The following is a 22,126-nucleotide window of genomic DNA, read 5'->3' as shown; positions in this document are numbered from 1 at the left end:
ATCACTTCACAGTGTATATCATTTTTCTTTCACATGTTACAGAAAAATGTCAATTTAAGTTATCATATAAATATTTTGATTCATGTTAGTTCATGTGCTATAAGCACTATTCCTCTGTCAATCACACACAGTCACACACATATAATAAATATGAAATCTCAAAGCTGTGCTCTATTTAAAATATTTAGTTCTATCTCTTTTACATTTTCTACTTCATTTTCTACAATCATAGCTGGGTTATCGTACACTTCTTTGTTTATTTTTATGCTCTGTTCCACAGATTCTTGTTCTTTATGTTCCTGATTGTCATTTGAAATTTGGCAGCATTTGCAGCAGCAGCAGCATTTGGCTGTGAACGCTACAACCAGTTTATCCCAGGGATCCAGGGAGTGGGCCCAGAGAGGGAGGAAGTCCCAGGATCGCAGTCTTGTAGGCAGACATCCAGGTTTCCTTTTCTGCAGCACATTGATCACCATGACGATGATCAACATGACAACTAAAGGTATACACACACCTGCAAGGACCCCCCAACCGGCCAGCGACAGGCTGAATACAAAGAGTGGTAAGAGAAGAAAGCAGACGATGATGTATACTGCAGCAAACCAGCGGTAGTTGGCGGTGATGTTCCCCAGACTCTTAGCCATGCGTATGGGGAAGCGAGTGAAGGGGATTGGATACCACAAAATGATTCCAGAGATGTTGAACAGGAAGTGCACAAGGGCAATCTAGAAAAATGATTGAAACATTTTATTGATTACGTTTATTTTACTTATGATTTAAAAAGTAGCTATTGTATTGTATTGTATTTTTGAATAAGCAATTATCTTAAGTACTTCCACAGTAAAAAAATGTACATTTAAAGGTATAAGTGCTAGATGGAACTAGTCCCTACATCCAATGATCACTACTTTACACATCCACACAACAAACTTTAAAACTTTGTAGAGCAAAACAAAACATTATTATTAAAACAGATTTTATATTTCCTTAATCAATTTTCATGATAGTATTCAAGGACTTTTTGTCCTACTTTCCCCTACTGGAACAAATCCAACAATCATCAAAGAAATATGAAAAAGAAAGATTGATAAAAAGTGAAGTTTGAAGCTATTAATAATGTTCTCACAGAAATTTGGTTTGCTTACATTTTTTTTTCTTTTGTTTTATTATCTTTGCAAGGACATGCAACTTTTTTAGGTTAGCTGTTATTGCTGAGAAATGCTGAGAAAGTTTTCTACAACCATTGAAAATTGAAGCAGTAGTTCTGATGTGTGAGAGGCGAATATGACATGCCTGTTATTATTGGTTTTAGTAGTATACAGAATCAACATTCCCCATTATAAAATCTTCATTCAACTTAAATGTTTCTGGATTCCTAGTTTTAATTTATTTAGATTTTTTTAATCTTTGCTCATTTATTGTGGAATATTATAAAATGGTTTCAGCTACATTTAGCTACATTTTCTTTAAATAACTATATATCTAGATAAAGACCAAACAATTGTCTTCAACGTTACACCACACAGATTTAAAGAAAATTCTAATAAAACTATTTCAGAAGCAATCCCAGATAGTAATCATTACCAGTCCCCTTGTGGGTGGTTCACTGACCTGTAGAGCTTTAGCCAGTCTGTCTCCAGGACTAGCCATGGCTGCCAGAATGGCTGTGGTGGTGGTGCCAATGTTTGCGCCCATAGACAGTGGATATGCCCTCTCTAAGCTGATGACACCAATACCTATTTCACCAAAATGATCAATTAAACCATGCAGATATTTTCACATAAACGGAAAAATCGTTCAAGAGTACTTCTTGTGTCTGCTTTATTTTATACATTGATTGATCTCACCAACAAGTGGCGTAATGGCTGATGTGAACACCGAACTGCTCTGCACAATGAAAGTCATTCCAGCTCCGACTAAAATGGCGATGTAACCTGTGACCCAGCCAAATGGAAACGGGAAATCTGTGCAAACACACGCATACACATGCATGCACACAATGTTTTAGTGTTTTGCCAACCCATTCATGTTATTCAGCTGACTGGATATCCAGAGTGTGAAACTGCTCACCGGTGTTGAGGATTTTCTTGATAACTAAAGCCACTTGTCCCTTCAGCATGGAGTTAAGCAACTTAACAATGCAGATCAGGCAGGAACACAGAACTAGCAGAGAGAGAGCCAGCAGGATGAGACCCACAGCCAGATCAGACAGGTTCACGTCCACAAAGAGGTGATGACCTGCAGAAAGACACACAGAAACATGGGATCAACATGGGGATGAGGGCATCTGCATTCAGAATGATGTGTATATATGGTGATGATATATACAACATCTACTAGGTACGCCAATTCAATTGCTTGTTAACACAAATAGTGAATCAGCCAATCACATGGCAGCAGTTGAATGCATTTAGACATTTACGAGCGGTAATTTAAACTTCACATCAGACTGAGAATGAAAAAGTATTTAAGGGACGTTGAACGTGGCATCTCTCTGTTACAGAGCCTTGTAAATGTTAGAGGTCAGCCACTCCTCAGCAGCAGTTCTCTGTGACGCAAGATTCCCGAGCCTACTGCACACAATATGTACTGTGCTGGAAGTGGCCCTGCATCACTTACTTGCACACTGAACGAATGAACTGCAAGAACTGAACAATTCAGTGAACAAATCATGTGAACGAATATTTTTAATGAACTGATTCTAGGGATTCAGTACGCTCATAAGAACTGCCATACCATTCACCAGCTGGGAGTCCCATCTGTTTTGTTTTGGTTTCACTTTTTAAAGTTGCCCTACAGAACGTTGCATTGCACACTTATTTCTGCACATAAACATTCTGCATGTGTTCATATGAGAGAACAATGGATTGTACAGAAGGGGCTGTGCCCAATATTTACGGTATGAATATGTGTACCATTACCCTACTGGGGATAGTTTTAAAGTTTTGCACAATGCCTAACAAAGGTTATTTTTTTTTGTTTTTTTACTGGAATTCATAATTGTAAAATGAAAACAAAAGTGGTTTTCAGTTTTTTTTATTAATAAAAATCAAAAGTTTTGTACATGTATGTACTCAGCCTTATTTTCTCTGATAACCCTACTTAAAAATCCTAATTAAAATCCTGTGCAAACAAGTACATTCAAAGGTTAGCTAATTACCAACTAGACCAATATGTAATGTAGTCTCAGTAGAAACGCAGCCGCTCGGTGAAGGCCTCTGAGTTTTATTAGAGATCATTAGTGTGGCTATAAAGTGACAAAATGTAAAAAGGTTTGAGGTCAATGAGTAACCAGGCAAGGCAAAAACAATGCCCCCTTAGATCATTGACCACAGTATGACACCACTGTGAATTGTATGATTCCTTAAATTGCGTTACACATAGTTTCAGTTTTTCCAAATGAATGTAATAGAAGAACAATTTCTTAGCCCATATGTCTTACATTTCTGAATGTTGTATGTTTCAGACACATTCTTTAGAGTGAAAGTATAGTTGCCATCAACCCAGCAGAGAGTCGGAGAGGTGCAGTTGTCTGGACCAGGAACTGTGACATTCTGTAAGGTCTAAAACACATGCAGTTTGACAGTGATTCAGTTTTTGATCTTAATGTCTCCCACTGCCAGTTATTTATAGCAAATGTGTCTCAGCTCACTGCACGTCTTACTGCATTGGTGTAGGTTTGGCACCATTTCTTGATCATGCTTTTGTTTCTGGTCTCTGGGTCTCCAGTAGCAATTCCACCAATGACAGACTCATCCAGCTGAGTTATACGAGACAAAAAAAAAACAGTTCAAAGCAAGAGCATTATACAATGGCTTCTTATCATCCAGATAAAGATGAGAACATCTAGATAACAACATCACAGGTGTATCTCCCTTGAAGTTTCTCAATATGATATGTTTGAAAGAAAGATGCAACGTTTCAAGGATCATAAACGAATATAAACAATGCATAGCAGAGGAAGCATCCAAAAGCCATTTTTTGTGCCATTCATAGATTTAAATTGTTTTTCTAACACTTAATTTCTAACAGTCTACACAAGGAAAAAAACATCTTAAGCATATACACATTTAATATAACGTTTACGGAATCTCACCTGTATGATGGCCTCAGTGAGGACATCAGTGATGACGTTCAAAAGGTCCGGCGCCTCTCCACTCTGGATATTAAAAGACTCGATGATGAGCTCGGTCACCACGTACAAATAACCACTGGCCACTTCCAGAGGCAACAGCACCAGCACGGAGAGCCAGTTAAAGAAGTCGTGCACGGTAGCCCCTGCAAAAGCCCTAGGTGCATGAAGAGGAAAAAATGTTAAAGATATCTGGTCTTTCTAATAGAACCGTTATCGTTAAAATTTTCAAGCAAAACCTTTTGAAGTTACTGTAATAGTTCAGTATACACATTTGTGTCAGTTGTATTTTATTTTATTATATTTGGTCATAATAAGGCTTTTAATTAGGCTGAGGTTCAAAGTTTTCTGTATATAGTTAGTTTGTTCTTCAACTGATTCATTCACCTTGAACTTTTACGCAGTTTGTCACATTACTACCAAAGACTTTAAGTGCATCTTCGTGAAATAGATAAAAAAGTTTTGACAGTTTTTACCCCACATATTTTTTTCAGTGTCCTTTACTTTGGCACCCCTAAATAAAATCCAGTGCAACTGTCTTGAGGAATCATCACATTAGTCAATAGAGTCCCACTGTGTGCAATTTGATTTCAGTAGAAATACAGGTGTTCTGTGAAGACCTTAAAAGTTTGTTCGAGAACATTAGTGAATAAACACATCCTGAAGACCAAGGAACAAAGCAGACAGATCAGGGAAACGTTGTGGAGAAGTTTGAAGCAGGGTTAGGATATAACTCTTCACATCATCGCATGAAAACGGAAAGAGTTTGATACAACTGTCAACCTACCAAGACATATCTGTCAGCCTAAACTGCCAAGAGCAAACTGCAAAGAGAGCCCTAACCAAAAAGTAGCCAAGAGGCCCGTGATAACTGGATGAGTTGCAGAGATCCACAGCTCAGGTGGCATGACAAATATTAACTGTGACATAAGAAGTCTCATTTATATATTGCCATAAGCCATGTAAGGGACCCTGCAAACATGTGGAAGAAGGCGCTCTTATCAGATGAGATCAAAATTTTACTTTTTGCTCTACATGCAAAACACAGTGTATGACTGAAACCTAACTCTAAATTTTAACTGAATGCACCACTCCCATGGTAAAACATGGTGGTGGCAGCACCATTCTGTGGGAATGTTTTGATTCAGCAGCCAGAGCTGCAATAGAGTAGTTTAGATCAAAATATATTCATGTGTAAAAATCACATTCACTATATTGCCAAAAGTATTTGTCTGTCTACTTTTACATGTACATGAACTTTGATGACATCCTATTCTAAATCTACAAGGTCCAATTTGTTGATGGACCTACCGTTGACCGCAATAGAAACTTTAACTATTCTGTAAACATCTTCCAAACAAAGTTTTTACCTGCGAAAGGTGCTGCGTTCACCAGCCTGCGTCATGGCGACCAGTGTGTTGGTGACAGAGGTACCAATGTTGGTGCCCATGATAATGGGAACAGCCACCCGGACTGTTAGTACTGTCAGAGAACACGGATCCACATCAGTATCACTTCTCCATAAATGAAAACTGTATGATCATTTATGCATGTGCGCTCTTTTAATCTCTTAGATGTGTGCTAGTGTTGTGTATGGAGGTTCAAACTCACTCCCTGAGGAAACCATGCTGACAACTATTGAAGAGGAGGTGGATGAGCTTTGAACGAGCAGAGTGACAAGAATCCCGATGACCAAACCAGCCAGTGGGTTAGACAAAATGGAGTTGTCCTGAAAGATGTCGCCTGCTGCTCTGCCTGGACAAGATGAACAAAGGACCATCTAACACTTATTTTACGTCAGAATAACTGCACTCATCGGAGTGAATACAGCTCTGTGGTAATTATTTTGGAGAAAATCCTGATCGGAAATTAGAATTAAAATTCCTACAGTACTATTTAGATAAGCTCAATCAAGATTTAAAAAATAAGGAATTCTGGCCCTCTTTCTTTCAAGTTATCAGTTCGAAATGCGTTTACCTCCAGCGAGCTGAAAGGCTGAACTGAGGATGTCGAGGGAACAGATGAACATGTAAAGGAGGCCCAGCAGAATGATAAACTTCAGCACTGACACCAGCACTTTCAGCACTTTACCCTTGGTATCAAGAGCTGAAACAAATAAATATATAAACAAAATCATGCAAAAGTGGCACAAATGAAAAAAACAATACTCATTTTTATGGTGTTAGGTTATTTTATTTCATTTATAATGGTTGCAGAAAAGTGGCAATAGAAGCGGTGATCAGATGAACAACCTTGATGCTGCTTTTATCTTAACCGTGGTATCATGTCAGCAATATTTAGACTCACACTCAGCAGATTCTCCTATTATTACCATGATCATATATTTTATTATGTCTATGCTTCATACAAGAATTAGGCCAAAGCTCAATTTAATGCTCTCTAAGTGTTTGTGTCTTCGTATCTTAATTTTATTGTCTTCGCTGCGGTTTGACTTCCTTCCCAGGTCAATACTTTACGTATCTGAGGGAACCCAGGAAACCATTAGAAAACTCCTTTCTTAAGTTCTTGGGATATTTAAGCTGATAGTCAATGACTCTGTATGGAACTGGTTAACATACATAGATATAGAAATAGATTCTTTCATGTGTGTTAGTATATAAGGGAGCTGAAACTAGGTACTAATTAGGTACTAGCTGTTTAAACACCATGGTTTTGTCTAGCAATCATACGGCTCAGGAAGGAGATGGCTTCTGGATCCTAGATATGGCATATTGTTTTGGTGCTATATCTATGTAATATCACCAGAACAAAAGCTAAAGGCCTTGCGAAGATGCTGGGTGAAGCTGTGAAGAGAGTCTCAGTATTGAAAAGTGAAATGATTATTTACTGACATGGGCTGAGAGACGCCGCTCAGACACTCAGAGAGGCAGAAGCCATTACTCCAAAAGTACAATAAAAAGCCAGATTACAGTTCGCAAATGAACACAGGGACAATGGTATTAAGCTTGGAAACCTGAAAATATATACACATACATAAAATCCCTACCTGACCATGGGACCCCAGTGTCTTTCAGCTCAGGAAGGTCCCAGGGGTCTACGTCCTCTGAGTCCTGCTCCACCAAGGCCAGTGTGGAGTGTGCAGGGTTTGCCTTGACATCTGCAAAATGTAAGAGTCCAGACTAAATGAATGTCATTTCCAACATTAAAATTCACGGTTTTTATGTGTTTATACAGATGGCTGCCAAAAGGGTAAAATATAAATAAATTAAAGAAAGAACAACCTTTAATTTTCTCTTCACAATTTTCATCTTGGCCTTCTTTACGGTTGTTCTGTGAGGAAGTTGACTAAAAAAGAAAGAATGTAAATATCATATGTACATTTTGTTTTATATACCAGATTGCTGTTTGCTGTATCTTAACTCTGGGAAACGTTTGAAAAAGGTTTTTATCTCTATTCACTTAAAACTCTGCATTTTTACAGACAGATCAAATGCGTGAAAATATACACACATATATTTTACTACATGTTGCAGATGGTGCTTGTGTTTTTCCTGACAAATGTAACCATATCATCTAATCAAAGTATGACGATGATGTACTAACAACCATTCATTTCACCCCCCCAAATAAAAATGACACCCAACCACCCAGCTGATCACTTGCCAGGGTATTGATCTCACAGTCACATGCTGTGGTTGCAGTAAAATTCCATTAACCCAGCAATAGAAACTAAAGAACACTGAATCCATGTACAAAAGAATAACTGAATGAAAATAGTCTTTTTTAGTTCACTCTTTGATAACAAAGCTCTTCTATCTCTTGTGAGTTGGCTCATAAATTAATTTATCACTGTTAAGCTTCTGTAAGCATTTGGAAGCATATATTACGTATTAAATAAATGTTGCAAATGTGCTGATTGTCAGTGGTCCACTGGCAATAACGCCAAAGTTAAATTCACTGTCCAGACAACATTAGTGACATTAATCATCAAATATGCAACGTGTATTTGTGATTCCATTTACAAAAGCTTAATTTCTAAAAACTTAATGTATCTTTTTGAAATTCCAAACACAGAAAAACATGTTATATTTTCTTGTTATTACTTAGATGTTGCGTGCTTCGTTTCTTGAGCCCTGTTCTTATAATGGAAGATATAAAGTCTCTCTGCTTACCTGTGGCACCTGTAGAGAGTCCATGCTTCAGTGGTGCAGTGGTCACCTGGGCTGCCTCTTCACATATGAGATGGAAAGATTGGGAGGTATCAGAGGGTTTGATGATTCCACTTACATCTCTCCTGGAACATTTAGATAAGCCAGACACACCTTTCAAACTTTGGTTAACCTCTCCTAGAACTGTTTGTAACCCCTCTGTCACAATCCACTGCTCACATTGTCCCAATGATAAGCCTGGAGCTGATCCTGTCTCCCTGCACAACACCTGCTGCTGATAAATGTCAGCTCACCCAAAATGCTTTACAGATTTTCCTCCCTGAATCTTTGACTAATTCTTTGTTTGTTCTGTGTGAAAAAGTGACCATCCATTAAATTTCCAGACTTTTGCTGAGAAAATCCTCTTTTTTTCCAACCTCTGTCATATCCTGTTCTGTCTTTCACGCACAGCATTAGAACGACAGTAACTCCATCTAGTCTACTGTTGAATTAACCGCAGGAGAGGATGGATAGGGAAGCTGGCTCCCAAAGGTTTATCTAGGACCTTGTGTGGATGGTTGGGTTGAGGGAGGGGTACAGGATGTGCCCTCAATCAAAAAGGCTTGAGTTTGTGAACATGTTGGTGTTCTATTTTTGGAGTAAAATCTATAGATTTTTTTACTGTAGTTACCCATTGGTCAATCCTTCAGAACATCAGTCAATCTGCAAATCAGTTGATGGCACTTCAAAAATCTGTTTAGGTCAAACTAATGTACTAGATTTTCCATGGCGGTTGTGACAGTGGTGGGTGACAGATTTGAATCCATGTCTGTTACTTTTTAAGTGCCACAACACCTCCTGAAAACAATATTTCCATAGTTGTTTTTTGGTAAAGTAGCTCAAGCTCAGTCAGATTGAATGGAGAGTGTCTGTCGAGACACACATTCTCAACTGGTTATAAGACTGGGCTTTGAATGGGCCATTCTGAACATGTGTGTATGATGTGATCTAAACTTTTCCATTGTGCCTCAGACTGAATGTCTATGGAAAGTGAACCTCCGCTCCAGTCTCAGCTTTTCTGCACTAACAGGTTTTTTTCCAGGATTGGTCTGTACATAGTTCCATCCATCTTCACATCAACTCTGACCAGTTTGTCTGTATGTCTATTGAAGAAAAACATCTCCACAGCATAATGCTGCCACTGCCATGTTTCACTAAGCAGACAGTGTGTTAAGGGTGATTTCCAGTGTTATTGTTCTGCCACACAAAGAGTTTCACATGTGGGCCAAAATGTTCAGTTGTGGTCTCATCTGAAAAGAAAACCTTCCACATGTTTGCTGTGTCTGCTACTCATTCAGAGTTACTATTAATCTCTTGGTTGGTTCTCTGATTACTGCTCTCCTTGCCTAGCCTGTCAGTTTAGGTGGTCAGCCATGTCTTGGTAGGTTTGCAGTTGTGTCCATTTTCAGACGAAAGATCGAACAGAATTCTGCGGGATTTTCAGTTTACTAAGTTTTATAACCCAGCCTGCTTTAGACTTTCACCCTGATCTGTCTGCTGTTCCTTTGTCTCCACAATGCTTAAACTGATTCATATGTCATACACAGGTTCAGTGAACGGCTGATTTCCTAATGGAAAAATACAGTTTTCACAGAAAAAAAACCAACATAAAAACCTTAAATGATCCAGGAATTACAGCAGTCATATACCCCTCAGTGACCCAGTGAGACTAGTGTCAGTGCAGATAATCCTAGAACCTCTCTGTGCTTCATTTTAACAGAGTGTTCTGATGGCCCTGTCTGAGGAACACAGCTGGGCTGGACAAAAAGGATGGTATGTAACACAGATATCACCTCACACGGAATAAATCAAGTAAAAATTGACTTCTATAATTAGGTTACATTGACATAGTTGGTTTTTCCATCTCTATTGGAAATCCTGAAATATGACAGTGTTTTTTTAATGCAAGTATGTACAGAGAACGGCTCATTTGTGGCCATCCATGTCACTTTGCAAGCAGAATTGCATCATCTAGGGTCCAAGCACTGCTATTACAGCCCCCTGTAGGAAAGCATTCACAAAACACTTTGTTATGGCTGTTGTAGATATTGGTGGGAAAGTAGTTAAACACAGTAGTGTTATAAACACCAATCAGGCATAACACGGTGACCACTGAAGTGAATGAATGATTATCTTTGTAAGAAGGCACCTGCTAGTGGTTGGGACATATCAGGCTGTAAGTAAACATTTTGTCATCAAAGCTGATGTGTAAGAAGCAGAAAAAACGGCAAGTCTAAGGATCTTACCAACATTGACAAGGGCAAAATTGTGATACCCGTACAGGCCATCCAACGAGCCTGGGCCTAGACAGGCCATCTCCAAAACTGCAGTTCCTCTGGGCTGTTTCCAGTCGGAAGTGGTCGGAATCTAACAGAGGAGCTACTGTAGTATAAATTGCTGAAGAAGTTATTGCTTGTTCTTAATCGACAGTGTCAGAATACACAGTACATAGCGGTTAGTTACACATGGAGCTGCATAGCTTCAGATCAGTAGAAGTGCCCATGCTGAACCTTGTCCACTGTAATGAGTGCCAATAATTGGGAACACATGGCATCTGGATACACTATGGGAAGAGGGCAAGTTGGCCTCGTGATGAGATGATTTAGACAAACTTAAGCTGAGAAATCTAGGGTCCTAACCACTATCCACGTGGATGTTACTTGCACGTACCTCCTACCTAAACGTTGAAGATTTGTATGTCCTTTCATGAAAACTGGTTTCCCTGATGGCTGTGGCCTATTTCATCAGGGTAAGTCACCCTGCCACTAAGCAAAAATCTTTTAGAGATGATTTGGAGAGGGATGCTGGGTGGCTCGGTTGTTAGAGCAGGCACACCACATGCAGAGGCTATAGTCCTCAATGTGGTTGTCGAGGGTTTGATACCTGGTCCTGGGCTGTTTGCTGCATGTCTTCCCTTCTCTCTCCCTGTCTGTCAAATTCCTACTCAGTAAAGGCCACTAGTGCCAAAACAAGAAATGCTTTGCAAAGTAGTGAGTTTAGGCCAGGCGCATAGTTAGACCTGGGCTTCAAGGGCGGAAGCCCCGGATGTTTTCTGAACAGCCCCGGACTTCTTGATAGAAGAAATTTAGAAGTATTAAAAAGATACATCCACAAAATGGTATTGGACTTCACATTTTTATTTGAAAACAATCAGATTTTTTTAATTGTGTTCCATATAATCACCTCCCGCTCCAACTAACCTGACAATGAGTTAAAAGGAGAAGACAAAAAATATTTATTTGCGCACTCGCAGCACCATGAATGCGCAACTACGTGCAGAGCCAGAGACGGACTCCATTCTGAAGAAGTCCAGAACAGCAGTTCACTCCAGGTCGACCTACCTCCTTCATTACCCGGAAGGTTACACTGAGGGCCTCGAACAGGGATCATTTCAGAGCAACCATGGAGCCAAACGGAGAGAGGGAGCCTGGTGGGTGTGTGTTCAGGAAAAGGTGGAAGTAGAGCGGTATAACCCAGATGAAGATGGAGTAAAACCTGAATGCTGACTCAGAATGGGCTAATTATGAGTTACAGCTAATCACTGATTCACCCAGCAAGACATGAGGTGGAGGTTCACTCTAATGAGCATCTTCAGGGTCATGATGAGGGACTTTCACCTGAGCTACAGGTGAAGGTAAATCTGTCTGTGATAGAAAACAGCAGCAACCTTCTCTGTGAGCTTCTAGCTGGATTTGCATCATAATGTTTAAATATCTGGTCCTTTACTTCAGTCAAAATAAAAGCATTAAATCCAAACGTATCTGAACGCATTCAAAGGTCCTTCAGATCAACACATTGATCTCATTGCTGCAGCCAGTCTTATTGTCTAGTTCTACATGTAGACAGGAAAAAGTGTTGCTCATTAACAGGGAAACAATATCTCCTGGTGCCAGAAAGATGTAGTAGAAAGAGCAAAAGTAAGCCTCCCTCTTCTCTTTCATATCTTCTGTGCAGATTCTAAACGTACAGCTCTAGGTTTAAAGATGCAGTATAATTAAGAAATAAATCACAGTTAATTACAGGTGGACCATTAATTAGTTAACTATTGTATTTTTCTGAATTACACATGTATTATTATATAAACTAAACTAATTAAACAAGGATACAGTTTTAGTGAAGGTGAGACCCTACATACCATATGTATACAGTTATTAATAACTGTAATATTAGTACTAATAAGGTCCAGGATGAGGCTCTACGCTATATTTTAAAGACCACAACTTAACACCCTATCCTTTCAAAGTGTTTAATAGTAAGAACTGCAATAATGTCTCACTTTCTTAGTGCCGAACAAAAGACTGTTGTCAAATGTCAGTCAGTCAGTCATTTTCTACCGCTTATTCCATAGTGGGTCGCGGGGAAGCTGGTGTTTATCTCCAGCAGTCTATGGGCAAGAGGCAGGGTATACCCTGGACAGGTGTTGTAAAATGTTTAATTTATTATTTTTGGCAAATTTCTCCAGAAGTGGAATGAAGGGCTGAAAAGATTCATAAAAGAAGGAACAATTATAATAAAATGTTTTGAAAGCTCTTGGCATAATAAAATAAATGTGTTTGACTAAGATTTAGGAAAATCAACTTTATACCATTTTTCTTTTTTGAAATATAAGAATAAAGACAATGGAGCCTCAGGAGTGGAACACTTTGATGAGAATGTAACGTTTAAAAAGGTTATTTATGTAGAGGACAAAAGAAGCACATTTATCTGGCCCAAAGTAAACATCTCTGAGTTTAAGAAAAACATCTGTCAGCAAAATTTCAGATTAAGTTCTTTCCTAAATACCTCAAAATGTGCCATTATTTGCTTCAGCAAAATGGTTTTTCATCAGTCATAAACTCTGTTTCAGTTTCATTCAGCTTCTAACAAAAATAAAAAGTGAATTCATTGCAAACCTTTTTGTTTGATTCACAATAATTTACATTCAATCTAAAACCAGCCGAGACAGAGATTTATATTGAACTTTCAAAATAAGAGACAAAGGGAAACTAGTTTGGTTGGATACAGTTAAAATTTTCTTTTATTTTTATTTCATATAATTATCTTAATGGATGTCTATTATCAAGAAGTAATAGTAACTCTTTTCTCAGCTGAAGCAGTTAGATAAAGCCAACTTTTGTTTCTACTTCCGGGTTAAATGACTGTTACAGGCGCAATGACATTGTACCAAACATTAAATACGTCTGGCTGCAGTGCGGTTTCCACGTTGTTAAAATACATGCTTTGAAGGGCCAATAAGTGCTGGCCGTGCCGTCAACATGTCTTCTAGTCCGCCAGGGTTTATGGAGGAGCGGCAGCGCAACACAGCGCAGGTAAACAAACATTTTTAGCAGTTAGCATGTTAGCTACCTTTAGCTGGTGTTGACTTTGAACACGAACAGCCCCCCCACGCTTGTTTTTTAATCTCATCAGTCTAGGCGGCAGCAGTCTGCTGTTAATATCTGGAGCAGGTTAACGAAAAAACCAAACGGGTTCAATTAATCTTAGATTACCTAATTTTTAGGGGTTTGCCTTATGTAAAATGTTCTGATAAGAATAAATCTATTTCATGAATGAAACCTAATTAACCATGCAAGGCTACCTGTTCAATAAACCCATTAACACTTGAGGTCAAACTTTCATGCTTTTACGAAATGATAAATCCTGAAAACGTTTCCTGAAATTTGGATTGGTTCTAATTGGATCAAATTAAATTTGATGGTATTTTCATAAAGTGTCAGACGAGTTTAAGTGTCACAGAGACCTGCATACAACTTTGTCAATAAAGTCTATTTCAGAATAAAACCCTTAATGTCATTTTAAATCTGGTCAAAAGAAGGGATTGTTTTTTTTCTGATCAATTAATATGGAACATTGTAATCAATGTTGTAGAATCTCCTTTAAGAAAAGGTCAGATCAGTCACTGGGTAACAGAGTTTGCTTTGTGTTTATTTTAAAGTCCTTACCATGTCCCTCCTCCATGTCATAAACACAAGCATGGAAGTGTTTATTAAAGGCACCATGTCCTAATGTGTCTAATTGATTATAAGAATCAAGTAGGTTTTTGTTCCAGTGATATGTAAATAAATAAAATGTACGTAGGAAGAACAACGCCTGACGTTTAACATGGATAACAATACTATACACATCCTTAAAATCTGGTTGTAGCCGGATAAAAACCAACAGGGAATGAACTCTTTTCAAATGAGTTGAATGTTGTACAGGATTTAGTTCAGTCTAATGACGATTAGCTACACTCCTCTTTGTGGCAGCCTGTGCAGCTGGACCACCACTTTGAGGCATTTTCTGTTGCTTTCATTAAAAAAAAAAACAAGTACCGTATTTTCTGCACTATAAGGCGCACTTAAAAACCATGACTTTTCTCAAAAAATGACAGTGCGCCTTGTAATCCGGAGCGCCTTATATATGGATCAATTGGTTAATTGGTTGATCCATACTGGTTGTAAACGGCGCTCTGTCAAAATGTTTCAGTACGACTGGTAAACTACAAAGCCGCACCGCTTGCAGCATTACGGCTACCGTAGTCAGGGGCGTCGCCGAAGTAATAGCGGTAAACACCTGTACTGTGCTTACTCCTAGTCCAACACCACTTGTGTGTGTATAACGACCCCAAAATTGCACCTTTCAAGAGACACGCTTACGATGCTGAGTTCAAACTCAAGGCTGTCAGCTACGCAGTCGAACATGGGAATAGAGCAGCAGCGAGAGAATTCAACAGTTAACGCTACTATATTGTGAATGTACTAACGTTTGATTTAGTGCATCAAACTGTTTCTTTTACGTGTTTACGGAATCAGGGAAAAGTTCCCTTTCACGTTTTAACTAACGTTTGATTTCAACTTCAACTTCATAGACTCCAATGCATTCCTAACGTGTGGTTGGCTCTATTCAATAGAATTCTATGTAGAGGAGACCTTACCATGAGAGTGAATGGAGTTATCAGAACGCTGGTTTGTAGTGTATTAATAAAGTTTGACTGACTGACTTATCTGACTGTTTTGTTGACATTCTCTTTAGCACAGCTCCATCTAGTGGATGCATAAAGCAACCCCAGTCAAACGTTTGACTGCAGTAGCTTCTATTCTATGCGCCTTATAATCCGGTGCGCCCTAGATATGAAAACAGTTCTAAAATAGGCCATTCATTGAAGGTGCGCCTTATAATCCGGTGCGCCTTATAATGCGGAAAATACGGTATATATTTTTCTCACCATTGCTGTGGACAAAAACATCCATAAAAATGTATTTCTATACGGTTTGAAATTTTTCACATTTTGTCATTCCTCACTTCACTTCAATTTAGCTTAATGGGATTTTATAAGATGGAGAGACATAAAGCTGCATATAATGATACAATGCAAATAAAATGGTTTTCAACATTGTCTTGGAATGCAATCTGGAAATGTGACCTGCAGTTGCATCCACAATGCCTGAATAATTTGTAGAACAACTTTAAACCTCAAAAACAACTGTAAATTGTGGGGGCATGTCAGTTTATATCTGTTCTTTGCAAAATATCTTGGTTTCTGACAGATTGGATGGAGAGTGTCTGTAAACAGCCTTTTTTTAAACTCTTGCCAATGATTCTCTGTTGAATGAATGTCTTGACTTTGACTTGTCTGTTCTGATAAATGGATATATGTCAGGATTTCTTTATATATAGTTCCATCCATCTTTGCATCAACACAGACTAGAATCCAAGTCCTTGCTTGGGGACAAAACAAAAATCAAAATTTTCCCACAGCATGATGCTGCCACCACCATGTTTTGCAGTGTTGATAGTTGTTTTAAGTGACTTCTGGTGTCACTTCAAGTTCTGATCTTCAAAAATTCTAAATAAGCAGCGCTAAATGGCTTTTGCCAAAAAAATTGCATGTGCACTAACTGAGCAGACGATCTACAAATATTGCATGCTTAATGGATAACAGGTGCAAAACTGGTGCAGACCACCCTGTTTAAATGAGAATTTTACGTGTGCTACTGGCTGTCATCACGGACAGCTTGGGAGAGCTGAGTGGCCGTAAAAGACGAAGTTCAAAGCCAAGAAAAAATAATTTTATGCACTTTTAAAAAACATTTGAAAATGTGGGCCCTATTTCCTCTCCACCACACTCCCTTCCGGTGGGTGGTGTTTCTGCTCGCTGGTGTACTTGTTGTTCTCGGTGTCCAGGGCTGGGTGCTTTGGTGTGTGCCGGCTCACTCCTGGTGGCTGCTTGCCGGGGCCTGGGCCCCCTGGCTCTGTCGGGCCTCTGCTTGGGGGTTGATGTGCCCCGAGGTCTTGGGTCTCTGGGTCCATGGGTGGATCTGCTCCAGTGTAGATGGCTGCCAGCGGGGCCTGTGGGCTTGTTGCTGCAGCTCCCGGGGGCTGCTAGGTGGTTTCCCTGGGACTCTCCCCTGCTCTTTTTTTTCCTTTTTGTTTCCGTCTGAGTCCATTGCAATTGAAACAATCCCGATCTATCTATCTATCGATCGGTCGATTGATAGATAAACTATAGATATCTATCTATAGATATCTATATATATATATCTATATATATATAGATACAGATATATCAAGTGAAGCATTATAGCGTTAGCCACAATGCTCCACTTCTGAAAGTAAATCTGTTGGGGTTCTTCTTGGCACTCGTACAACAATTCTGAGTGTTACTCTGCCGGACAGGACACATAAAAAAAAAAAAAGTTTGCTTGCTCCCGCTGTTTCGCCTATTTTAAACACGCTGTTCTGTTTGCGCCTGGTTTGGGTGCAGCTTTGTGCACACAATTCAGTTTGCACCTATTTTTGTACATGCAAACCTTCTCAAGATCAGGCTGATCATGTTTGCTGTGTTCCATACACGGCTTCTGGCAAAATGCAGACGGGACTTCATATGGCTTTCCTTTCTGCCAGAGTTGCAGTATGACTAATATTCTCCCACCTGAACTGTGAGTCTTTGCCCAGCCAGTCGGCCATTTTTTGATAGACTTGCTGTTTTGCTAATCTCTTTCCACCTTGCGATGCTGAATTGAACAGTGCTCTATGAGATATTGAAAATGTTGAATATCAATTCCTTGCCTCTAATTTAACTTTCTTGCGACAATCAGCAGGTGCCTCTGGGTGTAGACTACATCCCCACAGAGGAGGAGAAGAGAGTGTTGAGAGAGTGCAACCATGAGAGCTTCTTTTATAGATGTAAGTTTAATTAAGAAATTTAAATTTTTTCGAGGTCTTTAGCCTCTTAAAGATGAAAGCAGCTTTTTGACCCAATGAACGTTTTTACGATAATAATTTCCTTTCCTCACAGCGGTGCCCTTCTCTGTGGTCAGCATGGCGATCACTCAAGCCCTAGTTGCCAGAGGTACTTCACATCTCATAGTAAAATCAACCTTTTTGTTACTGTGATGTCTGTCAAACCTAAACCTGATGCGGGTCTGTTAATATTTGTAGGGGCTCTGTCTCCATCTCCAAGGTTTGGGTCTCTACCTAAAGTGGCCTGTAAGTTATCTGCTCTTAAGTTTGAGGAATTACCCTCACATGTTGCCTGAAATTATTGAGGCAAAACTTTGATTCTAACTGTTGAAAGTATGTCTATTCAGCATTCTCCCTAAAATAACATTTTTTTTTTCGTTTCTACGTAGACTAACGTCTGTGTATGTTTCATCTTCCAGTCGCTGGCTTCTGTGGCTACCTGGCAGGAAAACTGTCATACATGAAAACATGCCAGGAAAAGTTCAAGAAGCTGGAGAACTCCCCTCTGGGAGAAATCCTGAGACAGAAAGCAGGGATGCCTCAGCATTAGTGAGTAGGACGCGCATGCAGAGAGGCTGTGACTGCATTCTCTCGAGCTGCCAGCGACAGCCTCAGTAGCCACTTGTTTGTTTTCTTCGTCTCACAGCTCCGGTGGTGCTCAGTCAGAGCTCAGCGACCCAAACAGCCAATCGTTTGACACCATGTTCCAACCTGCAGATGCACCAGGCGCAGCATCCAGCCAGACCAGAGATCATGGATATGAATTCAGCCCTGATCCCCCTGTGCAAATGGGTCGAGCAGATGACTTCAGTGCTCCAGGTACATATCAGAAGTACCTGAAGTACACAGAAAGTGTACTTTACTGGAATCTAGTTTATAAAGTACAAGAGTACTTGCTCTATTTACAACCTTTCTAACATTGTAACATTTATTATTTTGATTTTAATACATAGACTTTATTAAAAATAAAGAACAGCCACTAAATGTTTCTTTCTTTGCAGTTCAGCTCTTTCTAGAGTATAACAAGCTTGGGTAGAGCTTACAGTTGAATGCTAAGCGGATATGCTGCTCACAGCTGCAGATTTAAAACAGCATTTCCTGAAGAAGAGCACTAGGGATGGGTCATATGAGCATATTAGAACATGAATATGAATATGGATATGATCTGCTGCAGCAGAGAGATTGTAGACTTGCTTTTAAGACACTGTCTATGCATTATAGTTCTATGCTCTTGCTCAGATGCACCAGTTTAATTTTATTTTTATTTTCTTTCTACTTCAAAATATACATTTCATATGAGATTAAATGGTTGCTGGTTTTAATGATTACCATGGTAGTAGTAGTAGAGTATCAGTATAGTTATATATATAGTTATAAAAATAAAATTACGATTAAAAAAAACAATATTTATTGACTGCACTTTAAAAAAAAAAAAAGTGTTTTTTTTTTTTTTTTTATCACCCATCAAATGTATCATCGCAGAAGGCAGAGAAAGTAGAGCAGAGATATATATCAGCTCATCAGATTTTTGGGAATTGCGTTTGAGTGTCTGATTACACTTAGCAAGACAGCCTAAATACAGTATTTACCAGAGGGTTTATCTCTCCGTTTGTAGCATCATTGAGGCTAACCTTCACAACATTAAAGCCTTAAACGGGCGAAAAGTGCTTGAACTTCAAATGGCATAAAGCTAATTAAAAGCAGTATATTGTATCCTCACCAATAATAAACGGCATGGAGGCTGGGTGCATTGTGTGTTCAGGCTGCTGGTTGTAAATGAATCCCTGACAGATATTATTTAATACAGAAAACTTCTCTGCTGAAGTTAAACTGATAGCTGTGTGTGTGCATATAATTAAAAAAAAATTCCTACTGTTACATACTTATTATGGATTATTATTATATTATTATCAGGGGTGAACTTTACGTGTTGTTTGGTTTTTAATTTGAAATTGTTCTGAGTTACACAAACCCCCTTTGAGATATGGTTTACTTCAAGTCCTAAGAATGTTTCTTAAATGTCAATTTTGTTTCACACATGTTTGCAAAACTGGTGGAAACTAATTGGAATCGGTTTAGAAATTTTCTTTTCTAAACTACATCCCCCATAGAGGAGTTGTTGTTTATGGCTGTTGTGTTTTTTTCCTTCAGAGCTATGCTTTAACATGGGGAGATTTTACTACAAAAGACAACTATATGATATTCTTGCTCACTACTAGGTGGTGCTCTTGTAGTTCATAGCTGTCAATGTTTTTAGTGAGTGGAGATATTTCTAAACAGTCAAATTTATCATTCTTTAAACTGAGAGAATAGTCTTTCAGCCAGCTTGTTGGTTTTTGTGAACCTTAGCTTTTTAATACCCTGTTATACCCTGATACTAGTAACCAGCAGACAATTCACACCAACCAGCAGACACAATTAGTTGTCAATCAGATATAATTCAATTCAGGTTGTTTAAATAGTGCTAATTCAGAATTAATGTCATCTCAAGGTACTTTGGAGGACAAACGGTTCCAATTAATTTCTAGTTATGTATAAATTTAGAATCAGTAAAGTCAGAGAGACCAATTAAAGTCAGTTATATAAAGCCCAGTTTCATCCAAGTTATAATACAATGCAATCAAATTTAATTGATGTTGCCTACTGATTAAAGGTGATTTGTCTACAGAAGCCCAACCCACATATAATTGCCTTGTGTTTATTTTGTTTTAAATATTGATCTGATTATTTCTCATTGTGTTTTTTTTTATGTGGCATGTTTTTCCAAAGAATAATTCTACTTTATGGATAACTGTGTTTTTGTTTTATTCTCCTAATCTTTCTCTGTTCCCCTCAGTACAGTCGTATATGGATGAAGACGAGGAGCCTCGAAAGAAACCCATCCTCTATGAGGACCTGAGGCTCAAAAACAGGGAGAACTACGAGGTGACGCTCATTCAGAAGGCTGACAGGATGCTCAAAGCGCCGACAGAGAAGGACACTGAGAGAGGCAACACACAGGGTGAGCGGCTGTTGTCGAAACGTTGTAGCACAAGATATAGTAGACGAGTGAAAAGCAAAGAGGTAGATGTTCATTGTTTGGGTGGAAAAGACTCGACCTTATTTTCGATGTTACTTATGTTTCAGTGAAGAAGAACATCTATGGAGACACCTGGGAAGAATGAGTCTTTCTTTGGATGGATCATGACACCACTGATGACAGTGGGACATAGGGCGCCCAGTCCTTTCTGGTTTCCTGTGTTTTTGATTGGGTTTGTGATAAATGTGACATTGCAAGTGTGAATAAAACCAAACTGGTTGATGACTTTGACACAGACTTGATGCGTTTGATCTGGTTTTGTGAATTTCGTAAAATGATATCAGATTCTCTAAAGTAAATGCAACTTTAGATGAGTAAGACATAAAAAGGATAAATAATCCTTTTGACTTCACAAAGTGGTTTTGCTTCATTTCACAACAGGGAGTCAATCCAGAAGAAAATAACTCTTCATTTTGATTCCAAGGAAAAAAAAACATTTATTTATTTATTGAAACAAAGTAAAAGTTACAGCTACAGTACATTTCAAACATTTTATACCATTTGAACCTTTTTAAATTTTTATCCTGAACAATTTATTTAAAAGTTTTTCATCATTTTCTACCAATAAAACTATTTTGAGCCCTCTCGACTCTGATACCCCTTAAATAAATTCCAGTGCAACCATTCCCCTTCAGATGTCACCGGATTTATAGTCAAATCGGTACATTTTAATCTGATAAATCCAGCCGTTGTGTGAAGGTCTCAGAGGTTTGTTAGAGAACATTAGTGAACAAACAGGATCATAAAGACCAAGGGACACGGTTTTAGGGGGAAGAATTGTTTGCATGGTACAGTAAAAGGCCGAAACTTGTCACAAGAAGTTAGAAGGCAGGTAGAACATAGGTTTTATTTTTTAGCATCTTATAATCAAAAGAGTGTAATGTCTGTTTGATTTAGAAAGCATTGAAGCAATCCCTACAACTGAAGATAAGATTTAAGCAGCGGAAAGTCGACTCGCATGCAATGCTGAATTCCAACAGTATTTTACCAGAGGTGAAAGTGTATGACTTAAAGTTGCATATAGTACTGCTGAAAAGTACTTGCATCCTTACAAATTTCTTTTGATTTTGGCTTTTTGTCACACCTTGATGTTTCTGATCAAAATATTTTTATATCTGGAGAAAAATAAAAAATAATAGTAATAAAAAGTGCAGTTTCCAAATAACCTGGTCCTATGTGAAAATACAATTCCCCTGCTTGTTAAATCATTAACTTTGACTAACCACAATATGATAAGATGTCACTTAAATAGAACCCTTCTGACAACATGAAGTAAGCTAAAAGATGTGAAAAACCAAGACATCTTGCTGCCATCTGAAGAAATTCAGTATTAGCTGTCAATTATCAGTGGAAAGGCTTATGAATAGCTTTCTAAGGCTTTGGGACTCCAGTTCACTACAGTGAGAGGAATTATTCGCAAATAGAGAAAAACTTGGAACAGTGGCGAACCTTCCCAGGAGGCGGTGCTTATTAAAATCACTCCAAACGTTCACCAAAGAACCCAGAACAACATCTAAAGGA

General features: G+C 38.7%; 2 protein-coding genes and 1 long non-coding RNA gene across 3 annotated transcripts; 2 read left to right on the top strand and 1 right to left on the bottom strand.

Moving 5' to 3' along the window:
* Positions 1 to 8,563, bottom strand: LOC124868650 (sodium-dependent phosphate transport protein 2B-like). The gene is made up of 13 exons (XM_047366132.1): positions 8,266 to 8,563; positions 7,375 to 7,438; positions 7,140 to 7,250; positions 6,110 to 6,238; positions 5,744 to 5,887; positions 5,503 to 5,614; positions 4,097 to 4,289; positions 3,665 to 3,760; positions 3,443 to 3,563; positions 2,071 to 2,238; positions 1,848 to 1,964; positions 1,612 to 1,736; positions 1 to 725 (listed from the first exon to the last, which is right to left on the bottom strand). Exons 1-13 carry the CDS (start codon positions 8,287 to 8,289, stop codon positions 159 to 161), a joined length of 1,971 nt encoding a protein of 656 aa, XP_047222088.1. The 5' UTR covers positions 8,290 to 8,563; the 3' UTR covers positions 1 to 158.
* On the top strand, positions 510 to 10,073 carry LOC124868651. Its single transcript, XR_007038355.1, has 3 exons — positions 510 to 562; positions 3,467 to 3,556; positions 10,022 to 10,073. It is a non-coding gene; the product is annotated as an uncharacterized LOC124868651 (long non-coding RNA).
* Positions 10,074 to 13,422: 3,349 nt separating this feature from the next.
* LOC124868109 (OCIA domain-containing protein 1) lies at positions 13,423 to 20,842 on the top strand. The gene is made up of 8 exons (XM_047364935.1): positions 13,423 to 13,610; positions 17,382 to 17,469; positions 17,582 to 17,635; positions 17,725 to 17,772; positions 17,946 to 18,075; positions 18,173 to 18,345; positions 20,363 to 20,527; positions 20,653 to 20,842. Exons 1-8 carry the CDS (start codon positions 13,557 to 13,559, stop codon positions 20,688 to 20,690), a joined length of 750 nt encoding a protein of 249 aa, XP_047220891.1. The 5' UTR covers positions 13,423 to 13,556; the 3' UTR covers positions 20,691 to 20,842.
* Positions 20,843 to 22,126: the final 1,284 nt, after the last annotated feature.

Source organism: Girardinichthys multiradiatus, chromosome 5, assembly GCF_021462225.1.
Source record: "Girardinichthys multiradiatus isolate DD_20200921_A chromosome 5, DD_fGirMul_XY1, whole genome shotgun sequence".
In the NCBI taxonomy this organism is placed as follows: Eukaryota; Metazoa; Chordata; class Actinopteri; order Cyprinodontiformes; family Goodeidae; genus Girardinichthys; species Girardinichthys multiradiatus.
Note: the sequence above shows the minus strand (reverse complement) of the source record. Positions and strands in the feature narration are given on the sequence as shown.

What these genes read in the sequence shown, in the direction of transcription:
- LOC124868650 (XM_047366132.1), bottom strand. Translation starts at nt 8,289, where the DNA reads ATGGACTCTCTACAGGTGCCACAG. An exon ending in GAACGCAGCACCTTTCGCAG is followed by an intron (nt 4,290 to 5,502) that starts GTAAAAACTTTG and finishes TCATGCACCTAG; the next exon opens with GGCTTTTGCAGGGGCTACCG. An exon ending in CAAGAAAATCCTCAACACCG is followed by an intron (nt 1,965 to 2,070) that starts GTGAGCAGTTTC and finishes GTGTTTGCACAG; the next exon opens with ATTTCCCGTTTCCATTTGGC.
- LOC124868109 (XM_047364935.1), top strand. Translation starts at nt 13,557, where the DNA reads ATGTCTTCTAGTCCGCCAGGGTTTATGGAGGAGCGGCAGCGCAACACA. An exon ending in GGCAGCGCAACACAGCGCAG is followed by an intron (nt 13,611 to 17,381) that starts GTAAACAAACAT and finishes TGCGACAATCAG; the next exon opens with CAGGTGCCTCTGGGTGTAGA. An exon ending in TCAAGCCCTAGTTGCCAGAG is followed by an intron (nt 17,636 to 17,724) that starts GTACTTCACATC and finishes TAATATTTGTAG; the next exon opens with GGGCTCTGTCTCCATCTCCA.